The sequence below is a fragment of the Hippocampus comes genome, unplaced genomic scaffold (assembly GCF_001891065.2).
Source record: "Hippocampus comes isolate QL1 unplaced genomic scaffold, H_comes_QL1_v1.1 scaffold36, whole genome shotgun sequence".
Taxonomy (NCBI): domain Eukaryota; kingdom Metazoa; phylum Chordata; class Actinopteri; order Syngnathiformes; family Syngnathidae; genus Hippocampus; species Hippocampus comes.
In genome coordinates, this window is record NW_017805695.1 from 4,267,228 (window position 1) to 4,287,453 (window position 20,226).

Genomic DNA, 20,226 nt, shown 5'->3' on the forward strand with positions numbered 1-20,226 from the left:
TTCGTCTATGTGTGCCCTGCGATTGGCTGGCAACCAGTTCAGTTCAGGGTGTGCCCCGCCTACTGCCCGAAGACAGCTCGGCTGGGCTCCAGCACACCCCGCGACCCTTGTGAGGATATGCGGATTAGAAAATAAATGGATGAATGTGATGGGTTGATTCTGAACCCAGGCACATCCCCAGTTTTAAGAGGGCATGCACACTTGTGCCACCGCATTGTCTCCGTTGTTTATTTCCTTCCCTCGGTCAAATTGTATTTATTAATTATTTATTTAAGCAAATTCTGCTTCAAACAATCATGTCATCAACCTGTTTTCTTGAATACACAGGAAGCCCTCGCACCCGTTTTCCAGGTTTGGGCATGTGATATTCTGCATATTGCGGACTAGATTAGTCGTAGAATTTTATAGTCAATATATCTTATTACCTTAGCAAGTTAAATGTCTAAATGAGTCAGTATGCTACAGACAATTATCTGCACATGTTCATTGTGACTTCAATGGGGTTTTTTTGTTTGTTTTTATGTTCAATCTTTTGTGGCAATACCCCAGGACATCCTCTTTCAGGCTCAAACACGGCTGCCCCACACCTCGTCTGCGGCTGTGTGTCGTAAATTGTCTTCCGTTGGACGGCGTGTGCTCTCCATTGAATCAATATCAAATTTCCAAGGTCATTCCGTCGGCTCCCTCTCGTTGTGTCAACATTTGATCTCTGTAATGATTTCTGACTTGACCCATTCCTCTCCATATCTTTCCACAGATGGACAAGAGAGCGGTGAGGCAATTTGGCACCACTCAAAATCCAAAAGACAGAGTTCCTATGAGATGAGCAAAGACTTTACTGTAAACACTGCTATAAAGGCAAATGGTCTTTCCAGACAACAGGTTGGTTATTGTATTTGTTTACATAAACAATCCAAGGCTATAACTTCTATGGAATTACTGTCAAAACAAGTTTTAAATTGCTAAAAAAAAATGTTTAGATCTATTTCCAAAGTGAAAATATAGTTACCATGTTAACAATCTACCGAGTAACGATGAAAATACGAAATTAGATCAACAATCTGCCTTTTCAATGACAATAGTTGTCTTAATTACTTTTGACTATTTGTTGGGAGCCATAGATGTTAAAAGTGGGTTTTCAAAGTAAACCCCTCACACCTACACTATGAAAGAGTCACAAAAGTACAGCGGAATTACATTCTGAAAAGCACAGACCTCCACCAAAGGCACACCTTGGGATTGTTCGCCAATCGCCCGCCTTTGTAGTTGCCCAAATGAACTTGTCAGGTTTTTTGTAAATATGCCCTTTCTTAGTCCGTTCCCCAACATCCACAATGTTTTGTGGGAATTGATGTAGTACTTTTTTTATGATACTGTTCACTAACGAACAAACAAAAAAACTTTATTTTAAAAGTTAGATAACTTTCCTGAATGCGGTCAAACTGGCAAAGTTTTAGTGGTGCACTTTATCATTGTTAGGTGTGTAATACTTTGTAAAGTCCTCCATATTTGTGATACAATCATTGTGTTGGTTCTTATTAGGTTGCGCAGGTCTACCAAATGAAGTCATTGCTCAGTGCCTAATTTTTCTTTTAATGTCAGTTGATCGCCCCATAAACTGGTTGGTATAGGTAAAATCCAAGGGACCTGATGCAAATTTTCGATTATGGGGTGGTACAATGTCAAATGATTCCTGTGATTTTGTGATTTTCATGTTTGAAGTCACAAGAGATGCTCTTTTTTTCTATTGATTTTTAGCTGTAATGCAGTGGTTCCTAACCTTATCAGAGGTACCGAACCCAATCGGTTCATATGCACATTCACCGAACCCTTCTTTAGTGACATAATTGACACTTGGATCAGCAGTGGAAATAAAGTTTTAAATCCAGTCGAATACCATTGCTGTTGTATTTTTTTTTTTTAATATCAATTCAAGACATTAAAAAACACATTTATTAAAAACACTCATTCATTCATTCATTTTCCGAACCACTTTATTTATTGAAAACAGAAAAAAGTAAATAAAATTACATGGCATAAGTATAGGTGTTTTAAATTGTATGACGTACTATCACGACAGTCACACATTGACTACGAAGCGAACTAAATTTCCCACAGTACTGATTGGACAAGCGATGTAAGGTGATCATCTGCAGCCAGTGATGGCCAAACGGGCGTGTCATAACGAATTGACATCTTGAGTCGGGTGTGTCTTAACCTCAATGGCAGAGGCTCCGTTGAACCCCTGAGACTGATTCACCAAACCCTTCGGGTTCGATCGAACCCAGGTTAAGAACCACTGCTGTAATGTGTTTGTTGTTCGGCAGCATCCAGAATTGAAATGTTACCGTGATGTTTGACTTTTGCCGCTTTCAATTTTCTGCTTAATGTAAAAGCACCTGAAATATTACAGGTATGTGTGGGTTGGGACTCCTCCCTCTGGGCTGAGGATGCAGATAATGCTGACAGATACTGCAGGGGTTCTGGAGATGAGCCGGACTGCCGTTCTCACGATAGCTCCCCAGTGAGGATGAAAGCACAAAGGAGATTCAACAGGACGAAGGGGGTGCTGAATCGCTCCTGCTCTGTCCCTGACTCCAACAACCCACCTGGTCCCACTCCACCGCATGGAAATATCAGCGTACCCATATCAGACCTAACAGAAATCGGAGCGGATGAACATTTGTGTTGCAAGTCTGTGTGGGGCAACAGATCCAAAAGACTCGCCCGAGGAAGGTCCTGTGAGTCGTATCTACGCCGTAGTGCAGAAGATTGTGTGAGCTCACTTGCTAACTATTCAATATCAAGAGCAAATGCAGATGCTGTCGAGGCTTCTTGCGATGAAGAAAGTAATTATCAAAATTGTCATGAAAATGCATTTAAGGAAGAGAGTCAGGATGTCGCCCCATCCTGCACATCTGCTTCTCCCAACCCAGTGGATGTCGAATATGACAACTTTGGGGCTAAAATATCCAAAAACCACAAGTCCTCCATGCCGAAGAACTACATGACCAAAAGCATGCTTTTCCTCAATGAAGAATCTCCGGATGAGGTTAGCAAATTACTCATTGATGTGTTTTGTTTGCATCTAACATTTATCCATGGATTGAACATCCTCGACTTATTCTTAACTGTGCGCTCACTTTGTAGTCTTCATTTTCCATTCCAATTGTTTCACGAAATGGACAATTTCTTTTCAACCAGGCCACAGACAACAGCGTACTAAACACCATCCTACCACTCCTTGCCATACTTTATTGTTGTTGTCGTTACTGTACTACTGAACTGAATTGGTGGAAAATGCACGAATAATAATTAACGTAGGTTGTGTCCCACTACAAACACAAATAATAGTTTGGTTATACTGTACTGCACCTGTTTAGTCTGAAGATATAAATGTTTGCCCATATAATTCCATTAATAAATTAAATTTATTAACATCTCACTTACAGGAGTATATATACTTGGTTAAAATTGGGTGTGGCCTATATCAGTAACATTTATGAGAAATGTCAAACTCGTTAACTGTAGCAAAAGCAAGCATGTTACAGTGTCGAGGGTAGAATGTAAATGGTAGATACAAAGTCGGCAATTCTTACATTTTTTTTGGTACATGTCTGAAATACATACTTTTATGTCGTTTAAAAGCCAGAACTGGTAAAACCTACTGCAGATACACAATGCTTTGTTTGTTACTGTATACGAGATTTATTAGCGTGCATGTGAGTGTGGTGACCGATCCCAACCCTGCCTGAATCTCAAAAGCAAACTCACCCAAAAAATACAGCCCTTTTTATTGGTCATTAAACGGTGTGATGCGAAGCAAATCAAGTCAGGCAAAGATAGCAGAAACACCGGCAAGAATTGAAGCAGTAGACTCATTTGTGCGACATGCATCCCCTTCCACTCCAAAACCCGAGATTTCCCACGTCAATATAAATAGTAGTTATGGCAGACAACCCTTGGAATGTTTTCAAGTGAATTATTTTTTTTCCGACAGTGGATCACACTAAGAGAGTTACTTGCTCGCTGTGGACTGGGGCTGACGGCGAATGAGCTCTGGGCTCTCTGTTACACCTGCCTCTCATCCCTGCAGACCTATCTTGACTTTCCTGGTAATCTTCCAAATTAAGTTTTTAATTCACTGCTATTGTGAAATTCTTGCAAGTAATTTCTGTATTTTCTCATTGGAAATTATGTTGGAAGAACACAAATTATGATCATATATGGCAAAATTGTTGAATGTAACCATCTTTGATTGTTTTCTTTTGAAGCTTTCTTATCCCTGGACACGGTGTACATTAGCTTCCAGGGAGCGATGCTTTTCTTGACACCTAAAAACTTTGGTAAGATCACTTTTGGTATTCCTGGTTGCTGTAGAAAAAAAAATAAAAGCGACAGAGAGACAGCTGGCACCTTTCCAGTTAGCAGAAGTATTCTGCACCTATCTATATTTCTTAGTTACTGTAGTATTTTAGAAAGCACAAAAAGGAAAAAAATAACAAATAAAAATACACCCCTGATGTACAGATTCCAAGGTAACGGTATCTTAAAATGTCAGGCCAGAATATTCACTGCACCAATAAAATATTACTACATTTAACATTGTGACACTTGCCATTGTTTGCCACAGTCGTTTTGCTTAATTTAGCTGTGGTTACTCAGAAGTTCACAGTGACATGTAAATTAATTTCACCTGAAATTTTGTGTGTGTGTGTGTGTGTGTGTGTGTGTGTGTGTGTGTGTGTGTGTGTGTGTGTGTGTGTGTGTGTGTGTGTGTGTGTGTGTGTGTCTAACTATCTATCTACATATACAGCATTACATTATAAAGCATGTACTTCCCCTTTAAGTTTGAGAGCAAAGTGGCTTGTGGAGTGTATGTGAAATCATTTTTTTCTTATCAAGTAACTGTGTTCTTTGCAGTATCTCAAGATACATTGTATCTTTCCCCTGAATATCAAAACCATGGAATAGTTACTGAAAAGGTATGTAAGACTAAACGGATGCCCTCCATTAAAAAAAAGAAAAAAAGTCTTCCAATGTTAATGTTCTGCTGCTGTCCAGGCTTGTGTTTATGGGGTTGCTGCTGTCTTGTGGACAACGGCAAAGTTCACACTGTTGCCCAGTGAGAAGCTTGTAATGCCTCGCAAATTGAAGCGACTTCTGCTTGACATGGCCAACTGCACACCCATCGAGAGACCTTCCATTGCCATGGCTAAACAGGTTTTTTCTCACTGCTTTTGAAGTTTGCAATTATTTAGTAAGTTTGGACAATAAGAACATTTTTATGATGTTTCCATTACGTCCTCAATCAAGACTATATTAAATTATTGAAATGATATACGTAAGTTAATTTAAGAGGTTGCTCATGAAAAGTACATTTACTATGTAAAATTCAGTCATATTTTGAAAAGTACATCCAGAATACCATCAATTGAAATAATTTGACATCACTGAATTCTGAGGGGCTTTTTTTTTCTCCTGGGGATGCTTTATTGCAGTACACCCTCACTCTAGCCATCCTATGTTGCTGCTTGTTTTCCATTAATCTCCCTCAATGAAAAAAACCCAGAGTTGAATATTGCTCATTTTTGAGTTCTGGCAGAAGTCGCATCACAACTTCTGAATGACTCGACTTGACTTTCACTTGGCAGTCATAAGACTTGACTGTGACTTGACAAGTCATTTGTGTAAATTTGAAAATCAGCTTTTTTTGTGCCCCAAAACGTTTTTTGTTTGTTTTTTTTGTTTTGTTTTGTTTTTTTTTTTTGGTTTTCCTGTTTGCAATAAAACTGGTAACCTGGCTACCAGTAAGTTACACTATGAGAGGGCTGAGCTCCAAAGATGAATACATTTGGATTCAAGGATTACCCTGGTCAATGCACATTTTGGTGCCAAGGACGTTTCAGGGGGTTTAGGGTATTTTTTTTCTCCCCTAATTACCGGTAGCTCTCATTTTTGAGATATTCCATATTTTTGTTTTAAAGAGTTATGACATTGGTGTTCTCTTGATGCTACAACTTAGATGAGGCTGTATCTGTCTTTTCAAACATGTCCAGAGAGCATTCTTTCATTTTTCATACAATACTGTGAAAGACAGCAATTGGTATTGTAGAGACCCTTCTATATGCCCTCATGTTAAAATCAAGCAAAAATGCAGAGAATTAGGTAATAATTATCAGTAAAGAAATGAAAGACATTTTAAAACTGTTCAATGAAAGGCATAACAAAAAAATAGTGCTATTGATGTTATCAACTGAATAGGACTGTTGAATTTCATTGGCTGTTTTATTTCCAGTTTTTCCAAGCAGGGTCTTTTTTTTACCTTCAATTTCATTTCCTCTCCCATTAAAACGATTTTGATACGCATTCATTCCAGAGCTGTTGTGACTACTTAAGAAGTCAAGGGACAAATGCTGAGAATGTTTGGAACCAGCTCATCAGCAGAGTTCATCCGGTAACGTCCACTTTATCAGTAACAGTTACAACCTTTGGATCATGTTTTTTTTAGCCGATGCTACTCTTTTTCCAGCCAGTCTCAAGATCCACTGATGGAGAAAATTCGATTGCAGATGACACAAACCAAAGTTCCAGTAAAAATACTCCTCAAATGAGCAGTGGTAGGAATGTTTTATTTTCAAAACATTCAGTGTTATAACTACAGCCTGGTAAACATGCTGACAGTGGGTTTGAGTCAAGTATTCAACTCGTAACTTCTGTATAAATTGGTCATAAAATGTTGTTTGAGCTTCATGTAAGTCATAATAGTAGACAAACACAGTTAAGGTTTTCTCTGAATTTTATGATTTTTTTTTTTAATGCACCAATTGGCAAATGCAGCTTTCATACATTACCACCACCTGTTTTTGGAGTGCAGATAGTGCAATGAACTTTCTCTTCGTTTCATGCCTATATGCACCGAACCATCATGTCTGGACCAAGGTGGTTGGGACAAACACATAAAACATTACATCCTAATAAGTGGTAGAAAGTGGATGGGTGGACAGTAACTGTGTACAGTATGTGTAGTCATGGCCACTGAAGGCCGGCTAAGTCTTGTTTTCTTCATCTGTTCAAGAACCAGTGGACTCCAGCACCCAGAGACCTTCAATTCCACAACCAGGCTCTTTACCCCCATCCTACTGACCAATGAAGGGGAAGAGAGTCAAAACATTGGAAATGGCATTAACAAGTAAGGAGATTTTGACAGTTATCTAGTGACGTATTTAATGAACATGGTGGCCAACTATATTATTTTTATGATATTTTTAAGGTTATTAAATGTACATGGAAAAATAATTCACTTCTCAAATTAATTATAGAATAAAAATGTTGACTTTTTCCTTTTGGAAATGGCGTGCAAATGTGCAGTATGCCTTTCAGTCTGTATGTGCCATATTTTCTGCACTATAAGGCGCTCCGGATTATAAGGCGCACCTTCAACGAATGGCCGATTCTTAAACTGTTTTCATATATAGGGCACACTGCATTATAAGGCGCATGGAATAGAAGCAACAATCGTGGCTGCAGTTGCGCTATGCATTCACTGGATGGAGCTACGCTAAAGAAAATACAATACACGACAGCTTCATTTATGTAGCGCATGGGTGCCCAAAGTTATTTGACCGAAGATCTACTTGTCGATGAACCAACCTCCCGCGACCGAACCGTTACCGCGCACACGCACGCACATACACACGCACGCCATGATGAGGAACACATGATGAGGAACAGTCTGACGTGGAGGCATGCGAGGCACTTTGGCAGCCTGTTAACTATCGTAGCTCACGCTTACCGTTTGAAAATGCTTCCCTCGGCCCTCCAGATTCTTATTCTTTGCCCGTGCCCTCGGTGAATTGTACACGAAACAAACTCTGAATGAGAATTCTGATAACGATAAAAGATATAGCGCAACAACTCCGATCACAAGCTGCAATTGGCAGACTGCTGAGCGCTAACAACTTCCAGTGACGTAGGTCACGCAACACCGTAGGTTAAAGATTTACCTGCTTTATTTTATGATATTTTTTAAATACTTTTGTGAAAATTAGACTGATAGGATGGTTAGGGTGCAGTGTACATTAACACGAAAAATATATTACTAACATGCACAAAGACACACAAATGGTTGTTTTGTTTTATTCTCCTCTGCACCCCTCCCGATTAACTTGGGACCAGTCCGCGAGCTACCGGTCGATCGCAATCGACGTAATGGGCACCCCTGATATAGAGCCTTCACAGCTGCTGCAGCTGTAATAAAGCCATGACTGCTCACAAACATGGAGATAAAACATATAAATACAAATGGTATTACAAAACAAATGAAAGACAAAGGTTATGAAGACTATTAATTCAACAAAAAGACAGACAAACCTCGTGACACACATCCACAAGGGGCGAAATATCATGAGAAGTCTTGCTTGTCTCCTTCCTTCATTTAGTCATGAGTTAACTCTGCTTTTGGTATTATCTTCGTTTCATAATGGTTGCGCAGAGCTCACTAAGTAGGTGTCTGTTTGAGAGTTTATTGGCGAATGCACATGTCAATTCGTGTCGGGCAGAAACCTTTTACGTTACAATTAGTTCCTGCTAATAATCACCACTAGATGACATAGAAACACTAACAGGCAAACAACTCAATGGGGAATATAAAGAGACTGTGTAACACCATGCATAAGGCGCATCGGATTACGGGGTGCACTGTTGGCTTATGGGAAAAGGTGCGCCTTACAGTGCAAAAATACGTTACCTGTAATCAGATTGTGTTTTCTTCTTGCAATTTTAACAGAATACACTATATATATAAAATCCTAAATACGCAACACTGGTTCTTGTATTCCATTATTCCTGATAGATAACTGGATTACCAGTACCCACACTGTTGCCGATGCCATCTTGCATCACATATCTTCTGTTAAATTTAAATTCACAGACAGATGGTCATAAATTTTCCTGTAAAATGTCTTAATAAATTTCGAAATTGAAATGTTTCATGGATGATAGTTATGCCACAGGCAAAAAAGCAATGATGCCCCCTGTTACTTCCACCATGAGATGGGATGTTTTTTCCCCCCTCTCCATACATAGCGTTGTGTTTTCCTTCCAAATAACTCGGCTTTGGTTTTATCTATACAGACTCCATACAGCAGTTTAGTAGTTGAATATTATGTCCAAAGGAGAACAATGTCTCCCATAAAGTGCAGTTTTCGTGTAGGTGACTGAATTACTCAAAGTGGATTAGATTCAGATCTTTTTAATCATTATTATTATAATGAGGTTCATGACAGTAGCATGTCCTCTGCACTCTTATGTCTGTGTGCACAATGAGTGCAATGCATGGACAGAATTTCATTGAACATGAATGTGTGTATGCATAATCTAAGATGCATTAGTGTTGCCCGTGGTAACAAATTTTGTCTGACTGAATGCTGAGCAGTGTCGAACCACATTGAGGAGGTATGTTGAATCTCCTCTCCACTGTTAATGATGTGTAAATCCCTTGAGGGGGAGTACTTAGGTGTTTCAATGGAAACATGAATGAAAGCCAGCAATTGTTTTCATGTCTCTTTTCATTTATGTGCACTAAGGAATCAAAAGAGGACCAACCCAATGGTAAAGTCTGTTCTTGCAGATGTTTTTCACTTCATTTGATTTCATGTCAAATGAAGTGATTTGGTGTCACATCTCACCTCTACTGTTGAGGTGATCAACACTGTCAGACAGTGTGGAAATTGACAGGGATCATCTTTTGGAGACTTTTTATTGTTGTTGTTTTTTTTCCTCACACACACACACACACACACACACACACACACACACACACACACACACACACACACACACACACACACACACACACACCTAGATATTTATATACTGTATATTATCATGCAACAAGGCAGAGGTGATTGACTGACTATCTCCATATTGGCAGATTATTGGTTTGACTGTTCTTTCCTTCTCATTTTACTGGTAGTCTGAATATCCTAAAGAAACCTCAGATTCATGATGTTTCGACAATGTGCATCTCTTGGTCATGAAGGTCTGGGAAAGTCTGGGAACCACATATTGGTGCATTCTGCAAGTGGATTCGAGTGCTAAATGCTCGCCACTACATTGCCTTCCTTAATGTGTTTGTTTGTTTTTTTTTTCCCACCTATTCAATCAGTACCATCAACCTACTTGTAAAGATATCCTGTTGAATTTTACAGATAGTAACAGTTATTTCGATGCTGGCTTCTTTGTTTTTTATCCATACGTTTGAGTGCAGTGACTCTAATGAAATGCCTTCAACAAAGGTTGCGTAAATGACATGTCACACCTGTGACATCAAATGTTTTGCAACAACAGGTGTCTCGAATTTAAACCTGGAAATGTTCACACCATTGATAAGTTGTGGAAAATAACTGGAATCCAGACCTTTTCATGTTGGAAATTAGAAGTTCATTGTGATTAGTGATAATCAATTAATAACAACTCATCGATTAGCAAATTAATAGATAATTATTCTGAAATTCAATTATTAATTTATAGATCTTGCTTTACTTTTTCCAAATGTCTGGAATTTCATCCTATCAATAGTAAATATTCTCGGATTTCTGTAATCCTCCAGGAAAGCAAAATGAATTATCATTGTGTTGGACCAAAATAAACACGTTTGCAAACATTAGACAAACTACCAAAATCAGGGGAGAAATGAGGGAATGACCACAATTGGAAAAGGTATTCTTGATCCCAAAGCTGTTGTCTTGTGCTTTTCAAAACATGTTCTTTCTCTGTTGCTGGCAAAGGTCACATGAACTGAGGCTGGTTTATTTTTATTTTTTATTCCCCCCCTAAGATTGAGGCCTGTTAAATTTAGGCATGCTAGCAAAAATAAAAGATAAGCTCTTCAACGACACTAAATACACATTTGCATCTGTGGTGTCTTCTTGTGTCCAACATCACATTGTTGATTAGAATCAAACATCAAATGGAAAAAAAAGATGGTGAGGAATGGAAAATGAGTTCAGCTTTAATTGCCTTTAAGCTCCTCACAGTGGATTCATTGTGCAGTTGAAATACAACTGCCTCCTCAGTGTCGATGGCTTACTCAGTGTGTTGCTCTTAACTCAATCTTTTTTTCACTGCCCATGTGATTCAGTCAGCTCTCTTTTGTTTCTCCTCACTGACCCATCTTTGCACACTCCTCTGGTGTGAGCAGACATGGACGACGGTTCAGACGCAGGGCTCTCTGAGAGAGGAGACCACTCTGCTGGGGTCAGTCATGAAAGCCCTTCTGAAGCTGACTGTCATTCCGAGGGGACGACGAGTTTGGCTGATACTTGTGAAGAACAGATGAGTTTGGACTGCTCAGAAGAAATGGACGAAAGCAATTTTCTGCTTTCAGAGCAGCTCATCTCATCCACATCCAGATTAGAGAGACCAGACCTGAACTTCAGGCCGGCCTGGGACTTGGCTTTCTTTGGAGAGGATTGTTTTAGCGCAGATGTGATTGAATATGCCATGAGTCTTGGCCAGTACACAGAATCGCCATGTCTGGATGTGAAAACACAGGTGGGTGTAAATTTTAAACTTTGTTCCAATGAGTTATGCAGTACTTGACCTTTAACAGTAATGATATATTTTTTTTCTGATGCATTGGAACCCGCAGTTTGGCACCGCCGGATTAGTCTTTTCCTTTGGGGGTTTTTTTCAGTATTTTTTTTCCAATATTTTTTTCAATATACTATATCTTGTTTTTATGGGGGTGTATTCCCTCATTCTCTCCCACACCCGTTTTTCTTTGAATCCACAAATACAAACCCAACCTGAGCCTCTTTTATATGTAGATATAAATCAGATATGTATGCGATGCATCTGCAGTAGAAACGCTCATCCTTACAAATCCGACCTAGAGATCACCAAAAGCCCAATATGGGCAAGGCGTTGTTTTGTGTCACAGTGTTGACTTGACATTTCACTTGAATTTAATATAACTTGAAACATGAAGCATAAAGTGCACATTTGTGGTGTTAGTAGTAAATCTGCCACACAGACACTTTATTTATTACACACGGCAATGACTTGACGTCGTCTTTCGTAGAGGTCTCCATGTAATGAGGAGATCAAAATGCATCTCTCCCAAAATATTTCTACCTCTTCACGCATCGCTCCTCTGTCGATGTAAGATGATAAGATGATGAGTCCCTATACGCTGGACCATATTTACTTCCTTAAACACTGCCGCGTGACATCGTCTTTTGTCCTCTCACTCAATGACATGCGTGTCACATCACTGTTCACCTTTGACGTCGCATTTGTTTTGAAATGTCAACAAGTACATAAGCAGATCTGATATAACAAAAAAGTTAAATTGGGCCTAAAGTCCATATCTCACTGAGCGGGGAGGGCTGGCGAGTGTTTGCACACGGAGCGAATGTTGATTTTTCATCAGGGTTCATTCAAGGTCGCAAACTACAGCGAAGACGTTCGTCAGGCATTCCTCAGCAGTTTTACCGGTCACAAACAATTTTATTCACTGCCAGGAAAATTTAAACGTGCAAAATTTCATTGCATCTCTGGAACTGATCATGGCCTTGAATAAACCCTGATGAAAAAAACAAAAATTCGCTACGTGCGCACACGCCGCTCAGTGAAATACGGACTTTAATGATGATATTTTTGTCCGACCCTAAATAGTCGACTCCCACATTAGTATCCCCCGGTACCTGCGGATTTGCCAATGCACTTTTTTTTTTTGTTGTTGGTATAGTGTTTGTTGGTTGTTTGTTTTTTAAACTAATGCATTTCAACGGACGTCAATTACATGCAGATTTTGGGCCTGCCCGGTCCCTATCTGAGTGTCCACCGTATTCACATACCGGTACTACAGGTTATAGAATTTAGTGACACAACCTCATGCATTTCCATTCACCACACTACAGTGGAATTCCACTTTAGTTTATTTGCTGCAAGTGGAGCACTGTCAAGCTTCGGGGTAAATAGGATGAGAGCAGATGGGGGAATTTTAAGATAATTTGCATTAGTTATTTTCTGCAAACTGGATTGGAATATTAAAATAGTTGAAATTCGCCCTCGGCAGAGAAAGTTATCATTTGCAAATGAATATTAATGAATTATTTTTTGGGATTTACACACTATGTGGTGACCTACTTCTCCATAGGAAAGCTTGACATACAGTGTTATGAAAAAGTATTTGCCCCCTTCCTGATTTCTGTGTTCTTTTTATCACACACAAAGGTTTCAGTTCATCAAACTGACGTTAATATCACACAGAGACTACCCAAGGAAATACCAAATGCAGTTTCTAAATGCCAATTTAATTTATTATGGCCCACAAAAAATCCGAAATTACCTGTCCCTATGTGAAAAAGTAATTGCCCTCCCCTTTGTTAAATCACAAAGTAACTGCGACTAACGACCATTTTGGGAAAGCTGAGTTCAATTTCACAGGCAACACACTAGCACCACATTTGTTGAATCAAGAAATCATGTAAATAGAATCTGTCAGGCAAAGTTAAGTAGGCTACAAGATCTCAAGAAACAAACGCATCATGCCACGAAATTCAAGATTCAGTCTGGAAAAGGTAACAAAGCCATTTCCAAGAATCTGGGGCTCTAGCAAACCACTACCCATTCTCCAGAGCCATTATCCACAAATGGATAAAACTGGAAACAGTGGCAAGCATTGCCAGGTGTGGTCGACCAGTTAAAATAAGTCCAAGAGTGTGACGACGACTCATCCAGGAAGTAACAAAAGAACCTAGAACAGCATTCCAAGAACTGGCCAAAAATGTCATGCATGGGACAGTTCCCGGGTGAAAACCACTGCTGTCCAAAAGAAGATAAAGGCTCATCTCACTTTTGCCAAAAGACATTTTGATGACCCTCAAGGCTTTTTGAAAAACATTCTGTGGATTAATGAATCAAAAATATGCGGCCCATTACATCTGGGGTAAAAATGGCACAGCATTTCATAAAAAGACGTTTTTTGCCAACAGTGAAGCATGGTGGTGGCAGTGTGATGGTCCAGGCCAACCTGCTACCATTGATGGGACAATGAATTCCGCTGTTTACCAAAAAATCCTGAAGAACGTCTGGCAATCAGTTTGCACCCTCAAACTCAGCCACTCTTGGCTCATGCAGCAGGACAACGATCCAGAACACACCAGCAAGTCCACCTCTGAATGGGTAAAAAAAGAAATATATATATACAGTTTGGGAGTGGCCAAGTCAAAGTCTGGATTGGAATCCAATTGAGATGCTGTGGTATGACCTTTAATGGGCAGTTCATGCTTGAAAACCCTCGAATCTGGCAGAGTTGAAGCGATTCTGCAAAGAATTATCGTAAACGTTTGATTTCAATAATTGCTGCCAAGGGTGGCACACCCCATTATTAGGTTCAGGGGGCAATTACTTTAGCACAGCGGGAAAGGTAGTTTGGCATTTTTTTTCCCTGTGTCTATCCATCCATCCATCCATCTTCTACTGCTTATCCGGAGTTCGGTCGCGGAGGCAACAGCTTCAGCAGGGAAGCCCAGATGAACGTAGATCAATCGTTAAATTGAGAGCTTCGCCTTTTGGCTCAGCAACTTCTTTACCACGACAGACCGATACAAAGTCCGCATCACAGCAGACGCTGCACCGATACGCCTGTTGATCTCCTGCTCCTTCCTGCCCTTGCTTGTGAACAAGACCCCAAGATACTTAAACTCCTCCACTTGGGGCAAGAGCTCCTCCACGACCCGGAGAAGGCACTCCACCCTTTTCCAACTAAAGACCATTGTTTCAGATTTGGAGGTGCTGATTTTCATCCCAACTGCTTCACATTCAGCTGCGAAACGCTCCAATGAGAGTTGGAGAGCCCTGCTTGAAGTCAAGAGTACCATATCATCTGCATCTTCCAGGTCTCACTGTCATTGCCCACGTGAGCATTAAAGTCCCCCAGGAGAACAAGGGAGTCTCCATCAGGAGCGTTCTCCAGCACGCCTTCCAAGGACACCAAAAAGGGTGGGTACGCTGACCTGTTGTTGGGTGCATAGGCACAAACAACAGTCAGAACCCCAATGTACAGGCGCTGAGCCGGGGGGCAATGAGTATGCCCACACCTGCTCTACGCCTCTCACCGTGGGCAACTCCAGAATGCAAGAGAGTCCAACCCTTCTCAAGAGAGCTGGTACCAGAGCCCAGGCTGTGTGGGGAGGCAAGTCCGACTATATCCAGTCGGAACTTCTCTGCTTCACACACCGGCTCGGGCTCCTTCCCTGCAAGAGAGGTGACGTTCCATGTCCCTAGAGCTAGCTTTTGTAGCCGAGGATCGGACCGCCAAGGTCCCCCGCCTTTGGCTGCCGCCCAGCTCGCATTGCACCATAGGTGGTGAGCCCATAGGAAGGGGGACCCGTTGCCTTTTCGGACTGAGCCCAGCCGGGCCCCATGGGTGTAGGCCCGGCCACCAGGTGCTCACCAACGAGCCCCACTTCCAGGCCTCGCTCCAGAGGGGGGCCCCGGTGACCCGCGTCAGGGCAAGGGAAACTCAGGTCCATATATATTTCTCATCATCAGGGGTCTTTTGAGCCGTGCTTTGTCTGGTCCCTCACCTAGGTCCTTGGTGAGGTCCTAGGTCCTTGGACCTGTTTGCCATGGGTGACCCTGTCAGGGGCATAAAGCCCCAGACAACTTAGCCCCTAGGATCATTGGGACACACAAACCCCTCCACCACGGTAAGGTGGCGGCTCACGGAGGGGTTCTTATATCTAAATAAATTAAATTCGCATTTAGAAACTATTTTTTTTTTGCATTCGATTTTCTCTTTGTGATATTAAAATTGGTTTGATGAACTGAAATCTTTGAGTGTGATAAATATGCAATAAGAATACAGAAATCAGGAAGGAGGCAAATACTTTTTTCATGGCACTGTAGCAGCCACCAACTCTTGTGAAGCGTAAATCGACTGTAATTTCCCCCAGTTTACATCAAAGGATCTGTTGCTTCTGTTGCCATAGTGATGAGAGAGGAGGACAAAAATAAAATCACTGTTAATGCCCAGTGGCATCTTCAAAGAATTGTGAAATTAAAAAAATGGGGTATGAAACTTCGTTGCTTTTATCTTGAACAGGAGCTGCAGCAGCAACTGATCATTGAAACAAGGAATCTTAAGAAAATGAGAACTTTCTACCAGAAACTGATTCAGCAAGAGAAAAAAAAAGGTTTGTTGCCACTCTGTACGCTATTATGGTATTAATGTCTTTTAATGAAGAAAAAAAATGTTTCTATGCCCAAGGTTTTGAGAACAAAGGGATACTGTCCAAACTCAAGGCCCAGCTTGAAGAACTGAGATCCAAAGTGATCTTCCTGGATAATGTCAAGAAATACCTAGAGGTGCTATGAAAGTACTTCTCCCCCATACTTCACTTAACATTTGCTTTTTGTACCGACGAATGATTTCTTGTTGTCCTGCAGACAAAGAGTGTGGATCAGTGGGGTTCAGACATTGCAGTACTGACCTCTTTGTCTGCGTGTGGGCTGAACTCTTTGGCTGTCCAAACCTCCGAGGACACTTCCATCTTGAGCTTTGCAACTTGCAAAGGAAAAAGAAATCTGCAAGCAGGGACTCCTCTCGGTCTCATGGCATACCTGTATGCAAGGTATTTTTAAATGTTGATACCGTAATTTTCGTGTATAACGCCGCGCAATGAACCAGTTATGCATACAAAGTCGATTCATGTGAGATCTTGCACACGTGTTCAGTTCTCAGGAAGTATTTTTACCATCTCTCCAACCATCAGATTTATTATTTCCTTTCTTATTTGTAGCAGGATTTGAAACTTAGTCCTTGTGGTCTTCAAAGACAATGCATTAGAGAAAAAAGTAGTCCTTCACAGAAGTTATTATCCCAAAAGTAGCCATCAGTTTCAAAAATGTTGGTGACCCCTACTTTACAGAGTCGGTTCAAAAAAATACCAAGAAAAAAATGTCCTATACCCACCAAGGAATTATTTTTATCTGCAATGTGTCTGTTTCCCTTTACAGTGTGTGTTAATAAAAGGATTACCTTAAATAACCCCACATATATTTTAATAAAACTTTATAACTTGGACAGAGGAGTCTGGATGTTTGCCAGGATGTTTATTAAAGGGCAGGTAGCTGTAATACTGACAGTCAAAGGTGGCCAATTAATTTTTCGAATGGGCCATGCAACTTAATTATGTTAAATATACCGTATATGTAATATATTTTTTATAAAACAGTCAATTGGATTGTTTTAATAATCTACCATTGTGTAGACCAGGTATGCTGTTATAAGGAGGAAATTAAAAGTGAGAGCTGGAAAAAAAATGGAAAGTGTTTTTTCAGTTATATCAAAATGACATACCTGCACATAATAATAAATCTTGCCATGTACACTCTATAAATGGATCTGACTGAGGTGTCAAATCCAGGTCCAGAAAGTAAATCCTGCCACAGTTTCTCTCTCTCTCTCTCTTCACACACAAATCGCCATCATATATTTAGTGTCACACTCCATTTTCTTTTTGCACAGAAACGCTGCTTCAGAGGGGTTCATCCAGCAGTTCCTGTATACGTATCGCTTTTTCTGCACTTCTGAGCAGTTACTGCAGTTTATTATGGAGATGTTCATCAGTGTAGTCAGGTATAACATGAATGCACAACGAGCATAATTCAAGCTTCAATGGCAAACGCCACATGAACATACTGCTTTGATTTTGACAGAGAATGTCCAGACAGATCGGAAAATCGTGCTAACATCATGCACCGCAGTTTGGACTTGTTGCACCTGTGGATTATGGATTGCAAAACAGTCGACTTCATGCCAAAGTCCAACATTGTGGATGTTTTGGAAAACTTCCTTCATAATGTGGTAACCACACAATGATAACACAAAACACTATGTGCTGCAAAATATTATGACTCTATATGTATATCGCTGGCTTTACTGGTGACCTCAAAAATGTATTTTTGTTCAACCATTATCAAAGAGAGAAAGCCATTTTCAGCATTTAAAATTGTTCAAAAAATTATACAAAAATACATATTTAAAAAAAAAACCATTCTGTTCTGTAAAAAGTGGGTCACGACTTTGCAAAAATTGAAAAATGCAGATGGCGGAGTGACAACAGTCCAGAATCACTGGTTTGTAGAGTAAAAAAAAAACAGTCCAACTGTTCCTATCATTTGCAAATTCAGAGAAACTGATAATTTTACAGTAGTTACTGATATTGGAATTAATCAAACATATTCAGAGGAAATAAAAATAGTTGAGGACAATAATGGTTATCTGATACGGTTTCTTGTTTTCTGCCAGGTAATTCCAGCGGATGTGCGAGGGCGGGTCCTACTTGCTGCTCTCCACAGTCCTCCACGGACAATTTGGAGCACAAGAAGAGAGAGTCAAATTGGTTGTGTTGCGCAATCCTTTTGGAGTCCATTGTCGACTGAGGATCAGGTGAAAAAGGTCAGTCAGAGCAAAAATGTCCTCTTATCGTCTTTGTTATCAAGGGCTAGTTTTGATTGTCCTGGGAAATTGATATTTTAAGTAACCATTCTTGAGTACTATCAAAAATGAGCTCAAAGCCATGATGTGATACGACAGTAATTGTTGTCTAATTCAAATTCTCTAATTGTTGCAAAACCACAACTTCTCTAATTCTTGTAAATTGGTACTAAAGGAAACAGTGGCGGAAGCTTCAGCACCCATGCCAAAAGAGAAGGCCTTCTCGATAGCTGCAGCTCTGCCTGTGCCTTGCTCCATCTCCCTGGCATATGACCCTTCCAGCAGTGATGAGAAACTCACCTTCAGCCAGAAAAATTACAGTGCAAAGCATGTCGCTCAGCAACTCACCCTTCTGCAGCAGGTATATTTCATTTATTTATTTTTTTAATATGTTTCCAATAAGCTTCAGTCCAGTAAACTTCTCCAACTTCCCAACTAGAAGATTGCAGATTCAAGTCTCTATAGCTTTGTTGGCAGGATACTTAGACCTCTTATCACTCGTACTACAATGGCAGCCATGTGACTTTTCTTCCCAAGCCATATATGGCAGCATCTTTAACCGCTGTGAGAATGGATGAATGAGGAGTCATCAGATGCGTCAAATTGTATTGAACGGATATTCACGCTTGTTTTTCTTGAACACTAGAGGGAGACATCACATCATGGATGAGTCATTCGTGTCACGCAATCTTTTAAAATGCAGGACATTTTCCACGGATGTCATCCGGTTCATTTCCTCAACTCCAGAATACAAGGCATCATAGATAAGCCCTCAAGGAAAGACGAGTAAGTTCTCCAGCGTTATTATAGTATTATTTTACTGCCCACAAATTGGAAATCTAAAACATTATCGTTTTTCAGCAGTATTCAGTTCGAGCCATCGGCTAGAATCATTGCACTTTTAGAATGTAAAGTTAGCTATTGCCACAATTTTTTCTCTACAAATACCACCAATACTAGATAATACACATTTCCCTCAATTCAACGTTTTTGCTAGAGCAAAACAATTGCGACTGTAACAGTGCAGTACATAATGAAAATTGAACACAAAACACAAAAAAAAATAAACAGGAGTTGTTGCAGAACTGAAGTGATGTGGTAGGTGGAGGAGATCCTTGTGATAAGATGGGCAGCAGAGTTTCAGTCAGAATTCAACAAATTACATTTGACTGTTTTTTTGTCTTTTTAAAATCAACATGCTTTTAACAGTCCACAAGCAAAAGTTAATCTGTTCGGCAAAAATAATCCAATTTGTTGAACTTCCCATGCCTATTCTTCAAATACAAATAATCACAATGTGGGGAAAAATATGTGAAAACACAATTTAAAATAATCTAACTTGTCAATATTTTTCCCCCAACATTCCTTGTCCAACAGCACCTCAAGTACTGGGTCCTTGCAAACTCCGCCAGCAGAGAGCAGCAGCCTGCCGCACGTAGGGACGCCATCAGAGCCTTGCCTCCAGCAGCTGCTTGCTTACTCTGACAGCGTTATGAAATGGATTGCCTGCGAAATAGTCATCTGCGACTCAGTCAAGGTGAGGTGTGCAAAAAGTACAATCCATTTGGGGTGGCAAAAGTGATGTGCGTGTGCGTGTGCGTGTGTGTGTGTGTGTGTGTGTGTGTGTGTGCGCGTGTATGTGTCTGCGTGTGCTTGTGTGTGTGTGTGTGTGTGTGTGTGTGTGTGTGTGTGCGCGTGTGTGTGTGTGTGTG

The 20,226-nt window shown here is 40.4% G+C and overlaps 1 protein-coding gene across 1 annotated transcript in view; it reads left to right on the forward strand.

Moving 5' to 3' along the window:
• kndc1 (kinase non-catalytic C-lobe domain containing 1) overlaps positions 1-20,226 on the forward strand; it is a 33,150-nt gene that overhangs the window by 7,386 nt on the left and 5,538 nt on the right. The window contains exons 8-27 of the mRNA XM_019881891.1: positions 492-667; positions 758-882; positions 2,414-3,052; positions 4,001-4,115; positions 4,275-4,346; positions 4,924-4,985; positions 5,065-5,223; positions 6,380-6,457; positions 6,512-6,628; positions 7,156-7,192; positions 11,204-11,556; positions 16,118-16,208; positions 16,283-16,380; positions 16,462-16,646; positions 17,543-17,653; positions 17,734-17,881; positions 18,326-18,475; positions 18,690-18,875; positions 19,218-19,300; positions 19,892-20,051. Of these exons, the coding sequence (XP_019737450.1) occupies positions 492-667; positions 758-882; positions 2,414-3,052; positions 4,001-4,115; positions 4,275-4,346; positions 4,924-4,985; positions 5,065-5,223; positions 6,380-6,457; positions 6,512-6,628; positions 7,156-7,192; positions 11,204-11,556; positions 16,118-16,208; positions 16,283-16,380; positions 16,462-16,646; positions 17,543-17,653; positions 17,734-17,881; positions 18,326-18,475; positions 18,690-18,875; positions 19,218-19,300; positions 19,892-20,051 (3,145 nt within the window). The remainder of the gene's footprint in view (positions 1-491; positions 668-757; positions 883-2,413; positions 3,053-4,000; positions 4,116-4,274; positions 4,347-4,923; positions 4,986-5,064; positions 5,224-6,379; positions 6,458-6,511; positions 6,629-7,155; positions 7,193-11,203; positions 11,557-16,117; positions 16,209-16,282; positions 16,381-16,461; positions 16,647-17,542; positions 17,654-17,733; positions 17,882-18,325; positions 18,476-18,689; positions 18,876-19,217; positions 19,301-19,891; positions 20,052-20,226) is intronic.